Raw genomic sequence first — 25,456 nt, 5'->3', positions numbered from 1 at the left:
ATTGAAACAAAACAGCTCAGGTATTCTCAAAAGCCCGTTTATCGGGCAGCAATATATATACACATTTATGCCCGGGCGTTTGCCCGGGAAAACCGAGACCGGGCATGCCCGGGTGTCAAGGGCGAGTCCTGGAAAGGCGAGTCTGGACATGCCCGGGCGTCCTGGACGCGGCCTGGCAAGTCGAGGCTGGGCGTGCCCGAGCGCTCTGGGCGAGCCCTGGAAAGGCGAGAGCGGGCATGCCCGGACGCTCTGGGCGAGCCCTGGAAAGGCGAGTCTGGACATGCCCGGGCGTCCTGGACGCGGCCTGGCAAGTCGAGGCTGGGCGTGCCCGGGCGCTCTGGGCGAGCCCTGGAAAGGCGAGAGCGGGCATGTCCGGGAAAGACGAGACCGGGCGTGCCCGGGAGGTTCGGGCGTGCCCGGGAACAGCGAGTCCGGGCATGCCCAGGAGAGGCGCGTCTGGGCCCGTCCGGATGAGCCCGGCATGGCGATCGCGCCCTGGCCGCGTCCTGGCAGGTGCAAGGCGATTGTGTACATTCAGCGGGAACTGCTACAATATGAATTATTGTGACAGATTTTGATGTTATTAACTGCCTTTACAAAATGATAACATGTATTTGATTATGCAACATATCGCGAATATAGAGACAGTATTTTGCAATTCAAAACCTTTGATTCGTGTCTTACCATTCCCCATAGCACTAATTTGATACTTTCATTGGACTCCTTGTCCCTGAAAATATAGGTTTAGTATATTTTAAAAAGTTTTTAGGGTAATTAGAGGCAGAAATAGAACAAAATATGTATTTTACAGTGGCCATTTTGAAAATCCCAAAATGGCCACCATACAGGTATCTCTCCAAATGTAAACATTGATTTTTAGTTTCCTTATGCTATATCCTTTCCAAAAATGTATAGGTTTGCTAATCGACCATGATTTTGAACGAAATATAATTTATTGACATCGTGGACCTGACTAATTGGGAGATCTGTGGGAGGGAGAGGGCTTGGGGGGAGGAGGGATGGGAAGGGGGGTAGGAGAGGTATAAAACACATGGACACTGCCAGGACTTCCAGGAAAGAAGTCGGTATTTCAAAAAAGTGGATCTGGGATGAATTAGCGGGGGTAGAAAAGATCAAGGTTTTGGATGGGGGAAGATAAGAGATGGTGGTGAACAGCTGTTTTAAAGACCTGGAGGGAGGAGTGGGATTCAAGAGAGTGAGGGAGTTTGTTCCAGAGGCAGGAGAAAAGAGGAATGAAGGTGAGCAGAGTGTCTTGATTTTGGGAGTTTCACCATAAGAGGGTTGCAGGCAGATGTTGTGCGACCTGTAGGAATATTTGGGGGACAGAGCACAGACAGAGCTTTGACCTTTTGTCATCAAATGTTCACCAAACTTTTATTATGAGAATATGGATGACACTGATTAATAATTGGGTCAAAAGGCAAAGTCACAGCAAGTAGAAATAGGCCTTATCAGTCCGTCTGCTACGCAGCGCAAGACAGCTGGGTTTTGTAATGGCTTCCGTGGTTCTTTTTTTTTTACCATTTGAGCTTCTGTCATCTAATTTTCAACAAACCTTTATTTATCTATAATTCCAGTAATCTCTGTACGTTTGTACGTCTGTACGTCTGTACGTTTGTCTGTGACCGCTGTTTCTCGACAACTACCGGTCCGATATACTTGAAACTTGCCAGGTATATTGCTGGGGACCCGAGGATGTGCCTTTTCAAGGTTTGAAATTAATCGGACAAGTACTTACCGAGCTATGGCGATTTAGCCGTTCGCCGTTCGCTTTGCCGTTGCGAATGGACCAAACCATTCATGTAAATAGAGGGGGGGGGGGGGGGGTTCTGTGGTCGTTCGCTTTGGCTTTGCGAATGGACCAAACCATTCATGTAAATAGAGGGGGGGGGGGGGTTCTGTGGTCGTTCGCTTTGGCTTTGCGAATGGACCAAACCATTCATGTAAATAGAGGGGGGGGGGGTTCTGTGGTCGTTGCGAATGGACCAAACCATTCACATCGAATCATCGAATCACATCGAATGGACCAAACCGTTCGCTTTGGACCAAACCATTGCATGTAAATAGAGGGGGGGGGGGGGGGGGTTCTGTGGTCGTTGCGAATGGACCAAACCATTTCATGTAAATAGAGGGGGGGGGGGGATATAATTTTAGATATATATATAGTACGGGCATTGGCAAGGAACGGGCACCCACGTACGGGCAATGCCCTAGTTATGAGAACACTAATAAAAAGCCCGCCAAAAATGACGGGTTGGAACAGTATATTTGTCGGCGCAGCCTCGTAAGCGTGCCATAATCTGAAGCCTCGGCCTAGTGTCAGGTGTGCTTCTATCTGCTTTATTTATTAGACATCACACGGTTGTAAATTAACACTCATTTTACTCTGCACGTGTTGCACATCACATGCAGCGAATTTCACCTCCCTGCGCCTTGTATTTATCGTGATTTTAAAACGCTTCTGTACACCGCCCTTGAGGCTCGGTTTGCAAGCCACCATCTACACCTCCAATAGAAGAGATATAATTACTCTTTCATGGAAAGTGTTTTCGAGTTTGTTTTTTCCTCGAAAATAGACCACAGTGAGCACATTCGTGTTAAAAGATTGAACTTTGAAACCTACCCTTACGGAGGGGGACAGACATCTGCACAAACAAACAAATAGACATTGTGGTTTATATGGTACCGTAAACTGGGGCTACTTTGAATCACAGGGCTACTTTGAACACACACGTAAGAAAATGATTTATGATATACTTAGTTAATAATAAAAAAGTTTTAAATAAAACAAGATATTATTTAGTTTAATTGATTTTGTGTTTGTTTATTATGAAAAATGTGGACATTAATGATATTGACCAAGCCTGATTCAAAATGGCCGACACCTCATGCTGAGCACATGGTATGCAGCAAACTGTCTTAAACTTTCACCTCCTGACTTGTAAGTATAACTCATTTTTTCCTAAAATACTAACAATATTAAGTAATAATTACTCTATTGGGGTACCAATCTTAGTCAATATGGTTTGGGTATAGGATCACAGGGGTCAATTGACCATTACCCATGCATGTTTTCGTCACAATCGGGGTTATTTTGAACGTGTTCAAAGTAACCCCGGTAATAGAAAATCGTGTAACACCAAGGAAATAATACATTGATTGACAAATGTAAAGCTGTTCTTTGGATGTCTGTAAGCACAAGTATTATATTAAAGTCTGTATTCTATACCTCACCCTACACGTGTTCATTTTCAGGTATCCGATCTGGTAAAACATGGTCCGAACGTACAAACGGGTTGAAGGTTCCAGGCAGTACCGCAACTACACAACTGAGCAACTACATATGGCAGTCCGTGCAGTGGAGCAAGGCACAATGAGCCAAAGAGAGGCACACAAATCATTCAACATTCCAGCGGCATTCAACATTCCAGCATTCCAGCCGGCTAGGGTGCCGGCTTAGGATCCTAGGATCCTGGGTTCGAATCCCGGTCGATCGCTGAATTAACGCCAGGGGGGTTGACTCAGCCTGTCATCCTTCCGAGGTCGGCTAATTGAGTACCAGTTCACTGGTAATTCCCTGTTTGTCATTAAAGGCGGCAAAAAGGGTTGGCGTCAGGAAGGGCATCCGGCCGTAAAACATTGCTTCAAAAAGGGGACCGAAAAACAACAACAACCACGGTTCCCGAAAAGAAAAAGGCCAACCCCCGCTTTGCGGGGAAAAATGGCCTCTAAAGGTGGTTATATATATATTTTTATTCCAGCGGGAACACTGCACAATAAACTCAAGGGAAAACATACCAAAAAACCCGGACATCCTACAGTATTCACTATTGAAGAGGAGCAGGCTTTTGCCGATCATTTGAAGATTGTCGCTGATTGGGGATTTCCATTTGATTTAAAAGATCTCCGGATGTTGGCACATTCCTATCTGGAAAAACAAGGGAGAATGGTGGCGCAGTTCCACAATAATTTTCCATCATTTGATTGGGCAAATGATTTCATGAAGCGTCACCCCCACTCTAGGACACGGGGTTATTAAGCGGCTACGAGACAGTGACGAAAATGATGCTGCCATACCGACAACAGTGTCAGAAGTAGTCGTAGGGATTCTGAAGAATATGCGTGGGGTTGGAGACCAGCAAGATCCCCCCAAAAAGAGAAGGAAGAAAATATCTGTAGAGCCGGGGAAAAGCATAAGTGCAGAGGACTTACAGGAACCAACCAGCAATGCCATCGATGACATAATCAGTCATGGGTCACAGAGTGATGATGGCAGCATTGATGACACAGAGACAGAATCAAGCGAAGTAGAAGAAAGCGAGGATCAGATAAGTGATAGCATCGAGTCTGAAGAGGAAGTCCTGCCAGATGATATAGTACCATCCATTGGCAACTATTATGTTGTAAAATTCCAAGTGAAAACTTCTGTCAAAATTTATGTGGCCAAATTAGTGATAGTCGATGAAGATGAATGCACTATGAAGTTCATGAGGTCATCGAAGAAAGTTGACAATAAATTTGTTTGGCCATCCGTACCTGATGAGGGTAATGTTACTGTAAACCAGTTGGTTAGACTGCTGAGTCCCCCAAAAGAGGAAAGAAGGGGTGGACTTACATTCAATGCGAAGGAACTGCAAAACTTTAAAATGCAGTAGGAGGGGAGGGTGGGGACACATACCCCAATGTGATATGACCTCTATACAAAGGGTTATTTTGCACCGTCCATTCCGTCGATTTGTTCTTCACTATTGGAACCGTATTACTGTAATTTCACATGTTTCTTGTGATTGTATTGCCTTGGTAAAGCGCAATACAAGTAATATAATTGTTAACGGAAGTTTTATGATAAAATGGTGTCATATTCCTCATTATGCCGATTTTCAAATTTTTCACAAACCAAAATTGATATCCAGTACCGGTATTATTTTTAAAAAGTTTTCTGAAATGTTGTTTTTGATTCATTTTATTTTTTAAAACAGTTATAGCGTTCAATGACACCCCAACAGAGGGGTTCCTTTGACTATGTATAGCAAATTCACACAGATGCAAAGTAGCCCCATTCGCGGGGTTACTGTGAACACCTAATTTCTTTAAAATATATATATATATTTATATGCACAGCTAAGCAGTTTTGATGCATGCTATCATTAGCTTCATTCAGTCCCCCTATTTGAGTAATGAAAGGAGTGAGATATATTTATTACATTAGCCAGGGTTCTATGGGAAAGAAAAAAAAATGTTCAAAGTAGTTCCAGTTTACGGTAGATGGCAAAAACAAATTAATATTAAGCGTCTTTAATTTAATTTAATTTAATTTAATTTAAAAATTAAGCGTCTTTGGGCTTCCTGAAAAGCGCTATATAAAATAAATGCATTATTATTATTATTATTATTAATAGATTTTACATTTTTTTACTCTTTTTATCTGTTTTCGTCCAGTTTAGTTTGAGTACAAAGCGGACGCAGGCAGGCTTTGCATTCTGAGATGCTTTCTACTCTTATAATTTCTTTGTCATCAACAGACTCAAAAGGTATCACCGGTGTAAAAATAATTTTTAATTAAAAATATTGGATGAAAATAATAATTAATTAATTAAATTATACACATGGGAATTCATAGAAAAATTCCCCAACACCATAAACTCAATGAAACTAGACATTTTCAGCATCATTTCCATCCAGGTTCCTGAGTGAGAAACACTGATATTTGAAACTATTGATTCATGATTTATATTCCGGTCACATGAATACATTGAATAATATTGAACACCTGAATACGTTAACTTCAAAGCATGAAAGGTCAAATGAAACACCCAACTAAAGGTGTGAGACAAAGGCAGAATAGATAGTCAGAACATCCTTTGGACTTTATAACTTGTACATTTGCCCAAGGTGGAGGAATTTGAGCTGCCATCAGATCATCAAGTGTACCACCAAGGAACCAGCACACTTACACTGCCTAAAGTCGACCGTTCTCTATCTGGGACGTACATCTGCAATGCTGACAATGGCATCTCTCCACCTGCAAAGGCCATCGTGCACCTGGTTGTAAGATGTGAGATAATGTTTATTGATATCTTTCAGCATTTACATTTTCTGTTTTCCATAATCCTCAAGCATAGCAATCCCAGTAACATGCTTAAGGCCACCTAAATATTCTGTATCTAAGGAAGAGAGAAAGACAGTTGGATAAAGAAAGGAAAGAGTGGAGGATATTGGTAGATAGAGTTGGGAAGGATCGGAAAGAAAAAGTTTTCAGGTTTTTGAAAACAGAAAGGGGATTGGGATGAGGACAGATGTGGAATGTATGGAACACTATTGAAAAAGAGGTTGTGGAGTGGTTTTGGGGTCAGGAAGAGGGTGCAGAAATTATGTCACTATTTCTGCAATTTTTTTCTACGTAGTATGGAGGTAGCTTCTTGTCCTTTTTTTCTATACAAACATCCAATTTATTTAGCAAATATTTTTGCAATAAATCATGTACCACCTTGATCTCTAAGAGGCAACATGCTGGAATGCTATTGAAAAACTTGATGGTATTCATAGAATACTTACCCTGCACAGTCGACTTGTTGCCAGCCAACTCTTCTGTTTTTGAACATTTTTTTTTTCTTTGATCCAAAATGGCTGCCAGACCACGTGAGCAATGACATCATAAATTTATATTCTCTCATATAATTGTTGCATAGATCACGCTCAATACATTTCAAACTGATCAGACTAAGCGTTGTCCCGTCGAATTATGATGTCATAATTATGGCACCAATGACGTCATTGTTAACAACACCTATTCCCCATATGGAGTTATTTACAATGAGCCATGTTTCAATTTTTTCCATGCAGCGGTTTTGAAGATATAGAGGTGCAACATTTTTCGGTTTTTCCAAGATGGCGCCTGTACCACATGACCTATGACGTCATGATTATCATTAAAATATTCTAAAGGAGGAGGCGCTCCTATGGTGAAAATTTCGTGTTCATCAGACCAACAGTTGCTGAAATTTTTAAAATAATGATCGGATGGATGTGTTGTATTTGTCGAATTATGACGTCATAACAAAGGCACCGATGACATCATCATTAACATATCTTATTCCCCATGGGGAGTAGTTGACAATGAGCCAGGTCTCAATTTTTTTCCATGGAGTGGTTTCAGAGATATAGAGGTGCGAAGTTTTTCCAACATGGCGCCTGTACAACGTGACCTGTGACGTCATAATAATCATTAAAATATTCTATAGGAGGAGGCCCTCCTATGGTGAAAATTTCATGTCAATCGGACCAACGGTTGCCGAGAAAATGGATTTTTAAAATGCAGACACGTACGGCACACGTACTCAACCGAATGCTTATCCTCGCTTTTCGCTTCGCGAGCGCAGGGTAAAAACTAACCTACCAAAAATAATGGGACATTCGATTTTATGAACAACGCGTAGACCTTTTACCCCAAAAAATTCCACTCCCAGCTGGGAATCCCACCCATCCCACCCTCCTTCCTCCAAAAAGCAACACACGCAAGCCACATTCGACTCCCCCAACTCCCTTGCCATCACCGGTCAATGCGAACAGATGACGAAATTGTTATAAACCACGAAGCGCTAACATGCATTGCGATCGCATCAGTGTTGTGAGCACAATATGTCGGTGTGATTGTGAGAGTATACTAAAAGTTCAAGTCAATTCATGTTGTACTTAAACACACAAAAATGGTAAATCATGTTGATACTGGTGTAAAAGTATAGTGCCTTGGCCACTAGGCCAAGGTGGTGCCCTCCTCTTTCCAAGTTTCCAGTTTTTCTTTACTAAGGGTTTGTGGCTGTATCCATCTGTATCCATCTTGCATCCTCCCATAGTCCTCATTCTTCCCTTATTTATCCAGGTCTCCCTCTACTTTATCCCTTCTCCCTGCTGTTTGTGTGCTTCCCCCTCTTTCTTTTGTTCCTTTTGTTCTGTTACATCCTGATCCGTTCCATGTTTCAGTTCCTCCATGAGCCTCGACACTGTATAAAAAAACCTACAATTAATGGGGGCAATAATGCCAGTTTCTGAAACTTTCTGATAATGGTAGATGTATACACATTGCACTTAAGACAAACTTACTAAGACAGGTAAGTAGGCAGGTGGCAGGGATTTAAAATAACTCTGTGAAAAATGTAATTGAAATTTGTCCTAAACAAGGATGAAAGCCACTAAATGTGAAGGGCTATAGAGAAAAAGAAGAGGAAAAACTGGCAAAACCTTCACCTAGTCCTGAAACAAGGAAACTTATTCACACGACCACAATGCAGGAGGGGGATAACTAGGCCAGGTGGAAAAATGGAGTGGGTGTCGGGTGAAATCTGAAATAACACCTGTGTGTGAATCGGGAAGGATGATTAGAAGGTTAAGATGGTTCTCCCAGTCTTTGCAGTGTCCTGGAATCAGTCTTGTTCCTCATACACATAAACAACCTCTCCAATGCTTTGGAAACCCTCTTTTTATTGCAGATGACCCCACGTTGTGTCCTATTGTACCTTGTCACGCAGACAGGCATATAGTGACTGCATCATTCTGTGGTGTTCTACAATTGATTAGATGCAGGTCTGATATATGGAACATGCCTCTCAATCCTGGCAAATCCCAGTCTCACCCTCGCAATTCTTGCAATTGACTCCAAAATGGTAAAACCTTCAGAGTTTTTCTTTCTTATCTGCATTCAACATGCTGCCAATTTCCACATCCAAATATCCCTGATAAACGATCGCAATGTACACTACATGACCAAAAGTATGTGGAAACCCGAACATCACACATCTCATTCCAAAATCATGGGCATTAATATGGAGTTGGTCCCCTCTTTACTGCTATAACAGCCTCCACCCTTCTGGTGAAGGCTTTCCACTAGATGTTGGAACATTGCTGCGGGGATTTGCTTCCATTCAGCCACAAGAGCATGAGTGAGGTCGGGCACTGATGTTGGGCGATTTGGCCTGGCTCGCAGTCGGCGTTCCAATTCATCCCAAAGGTGTTCGATGGGGTTGAGGTCAGGGCTCTGTGCAGGCCAGTCAAGTTCTTCTACACCGATCTCAACAAACCATTTTTGTATGGACCTCGCTTTGTGCATGGGGCCATTGTCATGCTGAAACAGGAAAGGGCCTTCCCCAAACTGTTGCCACAAAGTTGGAAGCACACAATCGTGTAGAATGTCATTGTATGCTGTAGCGCTAAGATTTCCCTTCACTGCAACAAAGGGGCCTAGCCCGAACCATAAAAAATAGCCCCAGACTATTATTCCTCCTCCACCAAACTTTACAGTTGGCACTATGCATTCGGGCAGGTAGCGTTCTCATGGCATCCGCCAAACCCAGATTCGTCCGTCGGACTGCCAGATGGTGAAGCGTGATTCATCACTCCAGAGAACGCGTTTCCACTGCTCCAGAGTCCAATAGCGGCGAGCTTTACACCACTCCAGCCGACGCTTGGCATTGCACATGGTGATCTTAGGCTTGTGTGTGCCTGCTTGGCCATGGAAACCCCTTTAATGAAGCTCCCGTCAAACAGTTGTTGTGCTGACGTTGCTTCCAGAGGCAATTTTTTAACTCGGTAGTGAGTGTTGCAACCGAGGACAGACGATTTTTACATGCTATGTGCTTCAGCACTCGGCGGTCCCGTTCTGTGAGCTTGTGTGGCCTACCACTTCGTGGCTGAGCTGTTGCTTCTCCTAGACGTTTTCACTTCACAACGACAGCACTTATAGTTGACCGGGGCAGCTCTTGCAGGGAAGAAATTTGACGAACTGACTTGTTGGAATGATTGCATCCTATGACGGTGCCATGTTGAAAGTCACTGAGCTCTTCAGTATGGCCCATACTACTGCCAATGTTTGTCTATGGAGATTGCATGGCTGTGTGCTTGATTATATATACCTGTCAGCAATGGGTGTGGCTGAAACAGCCGAATCCACTAATTAGAAGGGGTGTCCGCATACTTTTGGTCACGTAGTGTATGTCGTCATATCTTCTGAATGCCATAGCAAAATAGTTAATTTCAAAGCAAATTCGAATTTATTTTTGGTGCAAAAACATAAATGCAAGTTGTTCATGGATACTGTGAATATACTGTATTCGGCATTTTTACCTGTCGCTTTGCTGACGGATTTACTCAAAAGGCAACAGGTTGTACTTCACCAACATTCTGCTCTATTCACTCTATCATTATTTGTCCGAGATCATCTTCCATCTGATTGGAAGTCAGCTAACATCACCTTCATCTGCTGCTTATATATGGTGTGAGCAAAAATCACTTCTGCTTCACTGCGAAGCTCAGTGTTGGATGCTTTGGTTTGAATCTCCGCTTTATGCGATGATGATATAACATCATGATTTGTAATACCTGCTATCATCAGGTGGGGCTATACGATACCCATTTACATTGAGAGAATTGGGGTCTTTTCCCCTTACTCTAAACCCCCTCCCCCCCACTAGATATGCTACCCAAACAGAAACCATACTTGGGGTACCCAAATGCAACATGCAAAAATTGGTTGTATTTGGTTCAGTAGTTTTTTTAGTTTTTGAAGCGTATATAAATATATAAACAATAGCCTGGTGTTGGCTTAGCGGTTAGGGTGCCGGCTTGGGATCCTAGGATCCTGGGTTCGAATCCCGGTCGATCGCTGAATTAACGCCAGGGGGGTTGACTCAGCCTGTCATCCTTCTGAGGTCGGCAAATTGAGTTCCAGTTCACTGGTAATTCCCTGTGTCGCAAGAGGCGACTAACAGGGCTGGTGGCAGGAAGGGCATCCGGCCATAAGACATTGATTCAAAAAGGGGACCACGGTGCCATAAAATGGCCAACCCCTGCTCTGCGGGGGGAAATGGCCTCTAAAGGTGGTTCTATAAAAACAAACAAATATATAAATATACAATTTCACTGTTATAGTATAGACTAGCTGAACTACAGGGCATTGCCCAGGGGAATTTGTGAAAAATTGAAAAAAATTGTGAAATTCCGGTGCGAAGAGTGCTTTAACCTCAGTGTTGCCCAGGTCAAAAAAAAGAAGTTACAATACCTTAAGCCACAACCACCAGGTGGCGCTACACAATACACATTTACATAGATAATTTACACCTCCCCAAAGCCCCCCACACTCCCGTGTGAGGCCGTGGCCACAAAGCTTATGTCACCCCCCACACAAAGTTGAATTTGTGAGAGAGAGAGAAAGAGAAAGAGAAAGATTGGGTTTTTTGTCTTTTATAGGTATAGATTAACAATGATCTTATTTTATGGTGGATAATGCTTTGTTGGATGGATCATAGGTAAACATTTGTGGTTCCAACTTAATGCTTTTATTGTTTACTTCTCACTATTCAACATTGCCCACTCCAAAACATTGTCAATAGTTCGATTTGGTAAAATATCTGTAACGATAAGAAATTCTGAACTCTTTAAGCAACTACGCCAGCTATAACCATTAACGATTTGCGGTGTCTTCACACATGTCTGTCCCCCCTCCTCTGCATTTTCAGTCAAGCCACAGATACACCAGTTGAACGACTTCAACAAGGTTGCTGCACCAGGGGATGGTTCGAGTGGTGTACTTCTGCTTTGCCGGGCTGAGGGCCTCCCAGTAGTTGTTTTTTCTTGGGCACGAAATGGAATCGCAGTTGAACCAAATGAAGCCCGGTATGTTACAAATACAGTCACGTGAAAAAGTAAGTACACCCCATGTAAAATTTTGACTTTATCAACATATTTCAACATACAGCTATTTGATCTTCATTTCAACCATATTGATAGATAAAGGTGATATAATATAACAAATATCATGGAACATTTACATTTTGTAGTCCATTGTATAATTTAAATAAACATGAATGCAAATTTCACATGTGGAAAAAGTAAGTACACCCCCACATTGATCACTACTTCAAATACCTAAAATTAGAATCAGGTGCACCAGCTCAGGTGCAAATAATTAGAACATCGTTAGAGAGGATTTTGGAGGAACCTGTCTTATTTAAACCTCAGACATTTAGATTGGTTTGCTCTTTGTTGTTGAAGTGTGTGGCGTCACCATGCCTAGATCAAAAGAGCTTTCTGAGGCCTTCAGAAAGAAGGTTATAGATGCCTACGGGTCTGGGAAGGGATTCAAAAGGATCTCCAAACAATTTGAAATCAATCATTCGACTGTCCGGAAGATCATCTACAAGTGGAGAAGATTCCAAACAACTGCCAACTTGTTCAGGCCAGGCCGCCCCAGCAAGTTCAGCCCGAGAGTAGACCGCAAGATGCTGAAAGAAGTCTCTAAGAACCCCAGAATGTCATCACAGGACTTACAGGTAGCTCTTGCCACTGTTGATGTCAAAGTGCACGAGTCTACCATTAGAAAGAGGCTGCACAAATTTGATCTACATGGGAGGTGTGCCAGGAGGAAACCTTTGCTGTCCAGAAAGAACATCAGGGCAAGACTAAAGTTTGCCTTGCCAATGAACACCTCGGCAAAGACCAGCACTTCTGGAACAATGTGCTCTGGACAGATGAGTCAAAGGTCGAGCTATTTGGCCACAGTACCAGAAGACATGTTTGGCGAAAACCAAAGACAGCATTTGACCACAAGAACCTGATACCAACTGTAAAGCATGGTGGTGGAAATATTATGGTTTGGGGCAGCTTTGCTGCATCAGGGCCTGAGCAGCTCACCATCATATAATCCATGACGAATTCTTCATTGTACCAGAGGGTGCTTGAGGATAATGTGAGGCCACCTAGCGGAAAGTTGAGGCTCAACCGAAGGTGGACCTTGCAACATGACAATGACCCTAAACATACCAGTAAATCCACCAAGGAATGGCTGAAAAGAAAGAAATGGAGGGTTCTGGAATGGCCAAGTCAAAGCCCGGATCTAAATCCCATCGAGATGTTGTGGGGGGATTTGAAACGAGCTGTGCATGCCAGAAACCCCTCAAACATCGCACAGCTGAAAGAATTCTGCATGGAGGAGTGGGCAAAAATTTCTCCCAGTCGATGTCAGAGACTGGTAGACAGTTATAAGAAACGCCTACTTGAGGTTGTTTCTGCCAAAGGGGGCAATACCACCGATTAGAGCCAAGGGTGTACTTACTTTTTCCACATGCGAAATTTGCATTTATGTTTATTTAAATTATACAATGGACTACAAAATGTAAATGTTTCATGATATTTGTTATATTATATCACCTTTATCTATCAATATTGTTGAAATGAAGATCAAATAGCTGTATGTTGAAATATGTTGAAAAAGTCAAAACTTTACATGGGGTGTACTTACTTTTTCATGTGACTGAATAGCATTGAATCTTAATCGCAAGTACAAACAATAGGATTTCAAACAATCGGATTTCAAACAATAGGATTTCAAACAATAGGATTTCAAACAATAGGATTTCAAACAATAGGATTTCAAACGATAGGAAGCTGTATTCTCTGATTCTGATGTACCATAACTCTGTACAATGCGCCTGTGCTGCCAAAGCAGTTTCTTGGCAGGTTTATTTTTATACTGGATAGTTAATTTGGCAATGGTGCCACCAACAGCTCCACCAATAAAAACGCCACCATAAAGCCATTTGGCAAAGTTTCCACATACACAACACCAATAACTTTGCATCGATAATTTACCTTTTTCCTCCCCTCCCCCCACAACCCTGCATGAGGCTACAGCCACATAGCCCATGTTAGCCCCCATACAAAATTGCATTTGTACACTGAGCTTGGAGTTTGTAACTTAAAAGATGTGACTGTGCATAAGGAACAAAGAAAGCCAGAGAGAGAGAGAGAGAAGGAGAGAGACAATGGATGGCATTTATACATACTAGTAAACCCGTTACCTGTGGGAGCGGCAGCAAAGGTCATTCCTCTATGGGGTATATAGATTACAGTAGATCTAGGGTCAGGCCTCAAAAACATTGGGGGGAAAGAGGGTGTTCATTTACCAAGTTTCTTGTAGAGCGCTCGCCAAGTGGTTTAAGCATTCGAGCAAGGACTCTATTCAAAACCGTAGATAAGGAATTTTTTGATTTGTTTTGTGTACAAGATTGAGGCTCGTGTAAGAGCAAACATTAATCACAAAAAAAACAAACGGACGCATACAACATATGATAAAGGGAGCAGGAGACAAGATGGGGAGAGAGAGGGAAGCACACAAGTACAACAGTAGAGAACAGGGACATCGGGAGATCTGTGGGAAGGAGAGGGCTTGGGGGGAGGAGGCATGGGAAGGGGGAGGGGGGGGGGGGGGTGTGGGAGAGGTAAAAAAAGCAAAACACATGGACGCTGCTCGGACTTCCAGGAAAGAAATCGGTATTTCAAAAAAGGTGGATTTGGGGTGTTTTAACGGGGGTAGAAAAGATCAAGGTTTTGGATGGGGGAAGATAAGAGATGGTGGTGAACAGCTGTTCTGAAGACCTGGAGGGAGGAGTGGGATTGAAGGGAGTGGGGGAGTTTGTTCCAGAGGTGGGATAAAAGAGGAATGAAGGAGTGAATTTGAGCAGAGAGTCTTGATTTTTGCAGTTTCACCAAAAGAGGGTTGCTGGCAGATCTTGTGCGACTGTAGGAATATTTGGGGGACAGAGCCCAGACAGAGCTTGGTGAGCAAGGCTGGAGAGGAGTCGGTGGAAGAATGGCTGGCTTGGCAAGCGCTAGCTAGCTGCTTAGTAACAAAACACATCCCGGGTTTACTCCCTTTCAGTTTAGTGTTAAACAGCATTAGTGACTGTTTAAAAAGATAATCATGCGTGTTTGTGGTTTATAATATTTTTACTTCTGGTTGGGGTGGTCCCACGAAAACGGCACGATAAGCTATTTATACATGTTAACACGGCATTTGTTCAAGGAGGAAACATCCCTTGAGGAGACGGGATTTTATTAGTACTAATAATGTGTTGTAATAACATTAAAATTATGTTATTATATTTATTGTTGTTGTTACTTTTGTTATTATAAGCAGTTTTGGAAAAACGCCACCATAAAGCCATTTTAACACGGATATACATCTCAACACGCAACCCCATAGGTGGGGAAAACCCCCTTGGCAGAGAAAACCCTCTTGGGGAGGGGGGAAAATGAATTTGCTCCAACCTTCATTGTGTGACCCTTAGTCCTCCTTTTATGTTTGGTTGAGATTGCTTAAGTAACCACCGAATGTATCGCTGTCAAAAATCGTCAGACAGACAGACAGACACCAAATTGCGTATTTTAGTATGATCGATTTAAATAATTAAACAAATGCATCAAATTTATGATTTAATAGCTCAGTTCTTGTTCTTGTGAGACCTTAAAATCAATAAAAGCTCTTGGAATACCAATTTTTAAAATGTCAATTCAGCCAGAAACGTTAATAATCTCCATCCTTGTTGTTGGGTGCAGTTATTCCTTCCAGATTGTGCACGGGGTGGACAAGCATGAGACTCAACTAATCATCGCCAACGTGAGCGCTCAACTCGACTTTGGAACCTTCACGTGTACAGCACGAAATGCCCTCGGCGAAGACAAACTGCACATTCAACTCGTTAAGACAAGTATGCTAGTTCAAGTAAAGCCATTCATTCACATAAGGAAGTTGTCCTTGCTTCCATTTTTAACAAACATGATTTCCGTCATCAGTTCATTTAGTCAGAATTAGAATTTAGTTAGAATTTAGTCAGAATCCCTGGTGTTGGGCTAGCGGCTAGGGTGCCGGCTTAGGATCCTAGGATCCTGGGTTCGAATCCCGGTCGATCGCTGAATTAACGCCAGGGGGGTTGACTCAGCCTGTCATCCTTCCGAGGTCGGCTAATTGAGTACCAGTTCACTGGTAATTCCCTGTTTGTCGTTAAGGGTGGCAAAAAGGGTTGGCGTCAGGAAGGGCATCCGGCCGTAAAACATTGCTTCAAAAAAAAGGGGACCGAAAAACAACAACAACCACGGTTCCCGAAAAAGGCCAACCCCCGCTTTGCGGGGAAAAATGGCCTCTAAAGGTGGTTTTTTTTTTTTTTAGTTCATTTAGTCAGGTTCACTATGGTAACAAATATAATTTCGTTCAAAATTTTTGGAGATTAGCAAAACTATACATTTCTGGAATATTCAGAGCATGAGGAATCCAAAAATTAATGTTTACATTTGCGAAGACACCTTTGCGAAAATGACACTCAGGACAGTGATGAAGAGTCAGGTTCACTATGTTAACAAATATAATTTCGTTCAAAATTTTGGGATTAGCAAACCTGTACATTTGTGGAATCATCAGAGCATGGAGAATCTGAAAATCAATGTTGGCATTTGCACAGACACCTGCATGGCCGCCATTTTGGATTTTGAAAATGGCCGCCATAAAATACATATTTTGCGCCATCTCGGCTTCTAGTCAACCTAGAAACTTGATTAAATATGCTAATCCTATGTTTTCTGGGTCAAGGAATCCAATAAAGGCCTCAAAATAGTGCTCAGGATTATAGAAAAGCAACAAACAAAGGTAATTGAAAACCATTGTCTTTATATTTGTGATATAACTGTATTACATAATACATGATATTGCAAGTCCTTTGAAGTTATAGGTTGTTATAGGAAGTTATAGGTAGTATCAGATTGAACTATAAGTCCTATATACAGGATCTACGAGGTCTATACCGTTCAGGAATATGCTTTTACAGATCTTCATCACTGTCCTGAGGGTCATTTTCGCAAAGGTGTCTACGCAAATGTAAACATTAATTTTTGGATTCCTCATGCTCTGAATATTCCAAAAATGTGTAGTTTTGCTAATCTACCAAAATTTTGAACGAAAAAACATAGTGAACCTGACTAATTGTAAAAAGGCATCCCTTACAGTCTTCTGTCATTACCTCCACCACAGAAGGTGGATGGAAGTTACATTTTCATCTATACTTGGAAAAAAATGAAACGCAAGTTTTTATGTCAAACCCTACCCTACCCTAACCCTAACCCTAACCCTAACAACTAACCCTAACAACTAACCCTAACAACTACCCTAACCCTGACCTTAACAACCCTAACCCTACCCTACCCTAACCCTAACCCTAACAACCCTAACCCTAACCCTAACAACTAACCCTAACAACTACCCTAACCCTGACCTTAACAACCCTAACCCTACCCTAACCCTACCCTAACAACGCGTGGCATAGTCTGCTGAGTGAATTCTGTTCAAGCCTCCATGGACCATAGACTACCACAGGAACATCAACATTCTTATGCAATTTAGCCTTGGAAGCCACAGTAAGTGATTGTTTGAAAATCCATTCAACCCCCATTGTGGTGGTTGAGGCATGACGCTCAAAAATGTGGTTGAAAATACAGGTGCTTCAAATGGTATTACAAATCTTTGTCATTGATAATTTGTGCACAACAATGCACATTTAAAAAATGCGTCTTATCAACCTGCGTTTCTTTTTTTGCCAAGTATATGTTGTGTTCCTCTGGTTGTCTGTCTGCCTGTTTGCCTATGAGCAGAATATCTCAAAAAGTTGTGGACGGATTCGAATGAAACTGGGTGGACAGGTTGGGAGTGTGATCAGGATAGATCGATTAGATTTTGTTGAAGATCCGGATCTGGATACTGGAATTCTTTTAGTGATTCTTCCCTATTGAGAGATCGGGCCATAAACGATATATAGCACGATATCTCAAAAAGTTGTGGACGGATTATGACAAATGTTGGTGGATGAGGTGGTTCGGCGACAAAAACAAGCTGATTAGATTTTGGTTCAAGTCCGAATCCAGATTCGACCTATCAATGGTTCAACGGGCCTACCAGTATAAAATGGATAAACTGTTCAGCCGAGCAGAGGTATGCGCTCTACCGAGTGCCGTTCTAGGTTTTCCTGAGCGATTCTCACCTGATCTCTTGAGAAAATGTTGTAAGAGACAGTGTTATGTGTCGATAAAATTCAGAATTTGGTTCATTTGAGAATTTGTGACTGCAGGCTATCTGTGTCGATAAAATTCGGAATTTGGTTCATTTGAGAATTTGTGACTGCAGGCTATCTGTGTCGATAAAATTCAGAATTTGGTTCATTTGAGAATTTGTGACTGCAGGCTATCTGTGTCGATAAAATTCAGAATTTGGTTCATTTGAGAATTTGTGACTGCAGGCTATCTGTGTCGATAAAATTCGGAATTTGGTTCATTTGAGAATTTGTGACTACAGGCTATCTGTGTCGATAAAATTCAGAATTTGGTTCATTTGAGAATTTGTGACTGCAGGCTATCTGTGTCGATAAAATTCGGAATTTGGTTCATTTGAGAATTTGTGACTGCAGGCTATCTGTGTCGATAAAATTCTGAATTTGGTTCATTTGAGAATTTGTGACTGCAGGCTATCTGTGTCGATAAAATTCAGAATTTGGTTAATTCGAGAATTTGTGACTGCAGGCCATCTGTGTCAATATACTTCTCCCTCCCTCCCCCCCCCCCCCCCTTCCCACACCTCCTCCCCCCGGGCCCTCTCCCTTCCACACATCTCCCTGCTCTCGGATGTTGTGTGTGTGTGCTTCCCCTTTTCTCCCCATGTTGTCTTCCGCTCCCTCTTTTTGTGTATTTTGTTTGTCTGGTCGATTTGTTTGTGAAGTAAATGTTAGCTCTTTCACGAGCCTCGATTCAGTATACAAAAAAATATATAATTCTGAATTTGGTTCATTTGTGAATTTGTGACTGCAGGCTATCTGTGTCGATACATTTCTGAATTTTGTTAATTTGAGAATTTGTGACTGTAGGCTATCTATGTCAATAATTCTCTGAATATGGTTGTTTTGAGAATTTGTGACTGAGGCTATCTGTGTCAATAAAATTCTGAATTTGGTTAATTTTGAGAATTTGTGACTGCAGGCTAACTGAATCGATACAATTCTGAATTTGGTTAATTTGAGAATTTGTGACTGCAGGCTATCTGTGTCGATAAAATTCTGAATTTGGTTAATTTGAGAATTTGTGACTGCAGGCTATCTGTGCCAATAAAATTTTGAATTTGGCTAATTTGAGAATCTGTGACTGCAGGCTATCTGTGTCGATAAAATTCTGAATTTGGTTAATTTGAGAATTTGTGACTGCAGGCTAACTGAATCGATACAATTCTGAATTTGTTTAATTTGAGAATTTGTGACTGCAGGCTAACTGAATCGATACAATTCTGAATTTGGTTAATTTGAGAATTTGTGACTGCAGGCTATCTGTGTCGATACAATTCTGAATTTGGTTAATTTAAGAATTTGTGACTGCAGGCTATCTGTGCCAATAAAATTTTGAATTTGGCTAATTTGAGAATCTGTGACTGCAGGCTATCTGTGTCGATAAAATTCTGAATTTGGCTAATTTGAGAATCTGTGACTGCAATCTATCTGTGTCAATAAAATTCTGAATTTGGTTAATTTCAGAATTTGTGACTGCAGGCTATCTGTGTTAATGAAATTCTGAATTTGAATGCAGTTAAAATTGTTTTCCTTTACAATCCACTTCTTATCTAGCTAGATTCATGTGCTCCATAATGTAGTTTGGTGCATGCTGGAAATGATGGTGATATTGTTTATTTCGACCAGAGTTGTGACAATTACAATGATTGTATCCGGCTTTAGGCTCCCCGGAACCACCAACGGGTCTTCAGCTTGTAACTCACACACACAACTCTGTGACCCTAAGCTGGATCGCTGGATATGATGGTGGCTTCGAGCAGAAATTCCGTGTGCAGTACGTTTTGCATGCACTCTTTCCCCCATCTTTTCATGAGAACACCGACTGGACCTTTTCACTAAAGACATGTGCGACATGCAGGGTCTCCGCTAGGCATATGCAGAGCCTGTTAACATAGCCCGCCTCCTCCCGGATCAGCTCGCAGAATTTTTTCAAAGCATCTTCAAAGTCCAGTCATGCAATAAAGATGTCTCCAATAACATGGCTGGCCCTGAGCTTAAGCCCTTGGGTACTTTTGTTAGCTCGAGGAAGTGCTGTAAACTCAAGGTTGGAGCTGAAAAAAAAATTGGCTTCAACGTCAAATTTACTGAAAATTTATTTCTCAAATTTACAGCACTTCCTCCAGATAGCGGAATAACTTGCACGCCATCAGTTCTGTGTTTAATTAACTTGTGCAATAAATATATTCTTAACCTGACAACTGGATTGGTCCTTCCATAGAACCAATCCCCCAAAACCCTCAGCCCCCTGCCCCGATCACACGAGGTTTTCCAATAGCTCACCCACATACCTAGCGGAGGCTCTGATGACATGGTTACCAGGTAAAATAAAAATCCATCCCAGCAGAAATTATCAAACTTAATCATAATAGTGGGTTGCTAAAGAATTATTGAAGAATATTCCCATATAGTGTTTGATCTCCCTCCTGGGCAAGCTGATTTTTTTAAAATTTAATGTTATTGAAATTAATTACAAATTACTGTTACCTCATCCAGTTACAAACAAGCCGATGCTGCAAACTTCATGGTCGTGGACGTTTACCCATCACGTTCTACTATTTTCACAATCACGGGTCTTCATCCCAACACCATGTACAATTTCTCTGTCAATGCCATTAATTCCCTGGGAGAAAGCAAGTTTGCAGACGGAGGACTCCAGGTTTCAGTCACTACTGCCGGTGTGTACGCCTCTCCTAAATGTGTGTGTGGATTCAGAGCTGTCATTCGGCTATTGTTGATTAAATTCGACAAATACGATGTTATCTTCCTTATATATACACTACATGGCCAAAAGTATGCGGACACCCCTTCTAATTAGTGGATTCGGCTGTTTCAGCCACAACCATTGCTGACAATTATATATAATCAAGCACACAGCCATGCAATCTCCATAGACAAGCATTGGCAGTAGAATGGGCCGTACTGAAGAGCTCAGTGACTTTCAACGTGGCACCGTCATGGGATGCCACCTTTTTAACAAGTCGGTTTGGCAAATTTCTGCCCTGCTTGAGCTGCCCCGGTCAACTGTAAGTGCTGTTATTGTAAAGTGGAAACGTCTAGGAGCAACAACAGCTCAGCCACGAAGTGGTAGGCAATACAAGCTCACAGAACGGGACCACCGAGTGCTGAAGCGCGTAAAAACCATCTGTCCTCGGTTGCAACACTCACTACCGAGTTCCAAACTGCCTTTGGAAGCAAAGTCAGCACAACGACTGATCGTCGGGAGCTTCATGAAATGGGTTTCCATGGCCGAGCAGCCGCACACAAGCCTAAGATCATCAGGCGCAATGCCAGCATTGGCTGGAGTGGTGTAAAGCTTGCCGACATTGGACTCTGGAGCAGTGGAAACACGTTCTCTGGAGTGATGAATCACGCTTCACCATTTGGCAGTCCAGCGGACAGGTCTGGGTTTCGCAGATGCCAGGAGAACGCTACCCACCCGAATGCATAGTGCCAACTGTAAAGTTTGGTGGAGGAGGAATGATGGTCTGGGGCTGTTTTTCATGGTTCGGGCTTGGCCCCTTAGTTCCAGTGAAGGGAAATCTTAATGCTACAGCATACAATGACATTCTAGATGATTGTGTGCTTCCAACTTTGTGGTAAAAAGTTTGGGGAAGGCCATTTCCTGTTTCATTATGACAATGCCCCCGTGCACAAAGCGAAGTCCATACAGAAATGGTTTGTCGAGATCGGTGTGGAAGAACATGACTGGCCTGCACAGAACCCTGACCTCAACCCCATCGAACACCTTTGGGATGAATTGGAACACCGACTGCGAGCCAGGCCTAATCGCCCAACATCAGTGCCCGACCGCACCAATGCTCTTGTGGCTGAATGGAAACAACCCCCCGCAGCAATTTTCCAACATCTAGTGGAAAGCCTTCCCAGAAGAGTGGAGGCTGTTATCGCAGCAAAGGGGGCACCAACTCCATAGTAATGCCCATGATTTTGGAATGAGATGTTCGACGAGCACATACGGGTGTGATGTTTGGGTGTCCACATACTTTCGGCCATGTAGTGTATGTGTGTGTGTATATATATCTATATATATATATACTATATATATATATATATATACGATATATATCTATATATATATATACTATATATATATATATATATACTATATATATATATATATATGTATATATATGTATGTATCTATATATATATATATATATATATATATATATGTATGTATATATATATATATATATATATATATATATATATATATATATATATATATATATATATATATATATATATATATATATATATATATATATATATATATATATATATATATAGTCACGTGAAAAAGTAAGTATACCCCATGTAAAGTTTTGACTTTTTCAACATATTTCAACATACAGCTATTTGATCTTCATTTCAACAATATTGATAGATAAAGGTGATATAATATAACAAATATCATGAAACTTTTACATTTTGTAGTCCATTGTATCTATCTATAATTCCAGTAATCTCTGTGTGTATGTTTGTATGTTTGTATGTTTGTATGTTTGTATGTTTGTATGTCTGTATGTCTGTGACCGCTGTTTCTCGACAACCACGGGTCCGATATACTTGAAACTTGCCAGGTATATTGCTGGGGACCCGAGGATGTGCCTTTTCAAGGTTTCATATTAATCGGACAAGTAGTTACCGAGCTATGTCCAAAAAACGATTCAACCAATCAGAGAGCAGCGAGCTATCACGTGTGCCGAACGTGGCGAACAGACTCTGCCTCGGACGGCACATTTGAGAGCGTATTCATTTATTTCACGTTGGAAAACTATGTTGCCGTTAAACTATGTTTTAAAACTAATTAAAACTAATTTGCGATTCATCGTAACTGCGATTTGCGACCTTCCGGACAGTGAAGACTGCACTTCCGGCAGCCAATCACAGAACGCGTTGTTGCGTAGGCGTGGCCGATGTGAGAGCGAGCCGAGCCGAGCGCGTGCGCCATTACGGTTCGTAATTCGATTTCTTCCGGAGAAAATAATAATTTCTCGATTTCTTATGCGCATTATTTCTCCCAATTCAGTCAGAGCGAAGGGCGGAAGCGAAGAGCGTTGTTTTTTTTGTTTACGGGCGTACGGGCGGGGTAGAGCGTACGGGTAGCGTTATTATTTTTTTTTGGCAAGGAACGGGCACCCACGTACGGGCATGCCCTAGTAATTTAAATAAACATAAATGCAAATTTCACATGTGGAAAAAGTAAGTACACCCTTGGCTCTAATAGGTGGTATTGCCCCCTTTGGCAGAAACAACCTCAAGTAGGCCTTTCTTATAACTGTCTACCAGTCTCTGACATCGACTGGGAGAAATTTTTGCCTACTCCTCCATGTATAATTCTTTCAGCTGTGCGATGTTTGAGGGGTTTCTTGCATGCACAGCACGTTTCAAATCCCCCCACAACATCTCGATGGGATTTAGATCCAGGCTTTGACTTGGCCATCCCAGAACCCTCCATTTCTTTCTTTTCAGCCATTCCCTGGTGGATTTACTGGTTTGTATAGGGTCATTGTCATGTTGCAAGGTCCACCTTCGGTTGAGCTTCAACTTCCGAGAGATGGCCTCACATTATCCTCAAGCACCCTCTGGTACAATGAAGAATTCATGGTGGATTGTATGATGGTGAGCTGCCCAGGCCCTGATGCAGAAAAAGCTGCCCCAAACCATAATGTTTCCACCACCATGCTTTACAGTTGGTATCAGGTTATTGTGGTCAAATGCTGTCTTTGGTTTTCGCCAAACATGTCTTCTGGTACTGTGGCCAAATAGCTCTACCTTTGACTCGTCTGTCCAGAGCACATTGTTTCAGAAGTGCTGGTCTTTGCCGAGGTGTTCATTGACAAACTTTAGTCTTGCCTTGATGTTCTTTCTGGAAAGCAAAGGTTTCCTCCTGGCACACCTCCCATGTAGACAAATTTGTGCAGCCTCTTTCTAATGGTAGACTCGTGCACTTTGACATCAACAGTGGCAAGAGCTACCTGTAGGTCCCGTGATGACATTCTGGGGTTCTTAGAGACTTCTTTCAGCATCTTGCGGTCTGCTCTCGGGCTGATCTTGCTGGGGCGGCCTGGCCTGAACAAGTTGGCAGTTGTTTGGAATCTTCTCCACTTGTAAATGATCTTCCGGACAGTCGAATGATTGGTTTCAAATTGTTTGGAGATCTTTTTAAATCCCTTCCCAGACTTGTAGGCATCTATAACCTTCTTTCTGAAGGCCTCAGAGAGCTCTTTTGATCTTGGCATGGTGAAGCCGCACACTTCAACAGCAAAGAGCAAACCAAACTAAATGTCTGATGTTTAAATAAGACAGGTTCCTCCAAGATCCTCTCTAACGATGTTCTAATCATTTGCACCCGAGCTGGTGCACCTGATTCTAATTTTAGGTATTTGAAGTAGTGATAAATGTCGGGGTGTACTTACTTTTTCCACATGCGAAATTTGCATTTGTGTTGATTTAAATTATACAATGGACTACAAAATGTAAATGTTTCATGATATTTGTTATATTATATCACCTTTATCTACCAATATTGTTGAAATGAAGATCAAATAGCTGTATGTTGAAATATGTTGAGAAAGTCAAAACTTTAGATGGGGTGTACTTACTTTTTCACGTGACTGTATATATATTGTTGCGGTTTTAGAACCCACACTCTTGGAAATAATAACTCTTGTAAATATCCCATCATTTAATAAGGTTAAAGGTTGCACCCTTAGTTAGTCCATATGCAACACGTAGGCCACCATAGGAACTTTACTTATTTCATTATTATGTGTTTCAGATAAGGCCGTGTTTCTAATAGTTGAATCTGCGTTGCATCAATTAAATAAGAGTAGGTCCCCAATTCCTTTTGTTCATTTTGCGACCTCTCTCCAAATTCTGTTACGCGCCTTGGTTAGCGTTCGCACAGGCGCCGCCATTGACCATGCGGTCGGCTCGAGGAAGAATGGGGCGGAGCGCCAAGGACAAGGTGTGGCTTGTCAACCAGCCATCAAAGGCAGGGCCGGTAAGCCCTTACCAGCCAACCAGGGCTGAGGTGAGCTCGATGGTGGGTGTGGTTTTGAAGCGCGCGGGGTGATCTAAAAGCACGATATATAAGCGCCAGCGCAAAGCCCTTTTTCGGACTTCTTTCGACGGACTCCTTTTGAAAGACGTGCGCAACGGACTCGTTGGGAGAGAGCGCTGATAACGGACTTGTGGGTATATGCGCTTATTGAAAGGACTGATCCAGGATCGCACATTTGCGAAGGACTTGTTGGAGGCACGTGCATTGAGAGGACCGTTGGGAGAGGGCACATTTGTCACAGCCATTCAAGTATTACGTACGCTAAAGGACACGAGCCTCCCCCCCCTCACCCCCCCCGCCATATGTAAGGTCCGGTCGCGCGCCAACGATACGCAGAGCTGCCTGCCGGGTTTCGCCCGCGGAACCGGAGCCTGGACGGGGGTCGACCAGAGCCTGGATCATCTACCTGGACCTTCCACCCTACCCA

At 42.3% G+C, this 25,456-nt stretch overlaps 1 protein-coding gene across 1 annotated transcript in view; it reads left to right on the top strand.

Annotated features, from left to right (window-relative positions):
* Window positions 1-25,456, top strand: part of NPHS1 (NPHS1 adhesion molecule, nephrin) — a 170,463-nt gene that overhangs the window by 118,561 nt on the left and 26,446 nt on the right. Inside the window, exons 19-23 of the mRNA XM_078774870.1 lie at window positions 5,914-6,076; window positions 11,529-11,685; window positions 15,406-15,557; window positions 19,605-19,716; window positions 20,436-20,617. Of these exons, the coding sequence (XP_078630996.1) occupies window positions 5,914-6,076; window positions 11,529-11,685; window positions 15,406-15,557; window positions 19,605-19,716; window positions 20,436-20,617 (766 nt within the window). The remainder of the gene's footprint in view (window positions 1-5,913; window positions 6,077-11,528; window positions 11,686-15,405; window positions 15,558-19,604; window positions 19,717-20,435; window positions 20,618-25,456) is intronic.

This window comes from Myxine glutinosa, chromosome 3 (genome assembly GCF_964187855.1).
Source record: "Myxine glutinosa chromosome 3, kmMyxGlut1.1, whole genome shotgun sequence".
Lineage (NCBI taxonomy): Eukaryota > Metazoa > Chordata > Myxini > Myxiniformes > Myxinidae > Myxine > Myxine glutinosa.
Note: the sequence above shows the minus strand (reverse complement) of the source record. Positions and strands in the feature narration are given on the sequence as shown.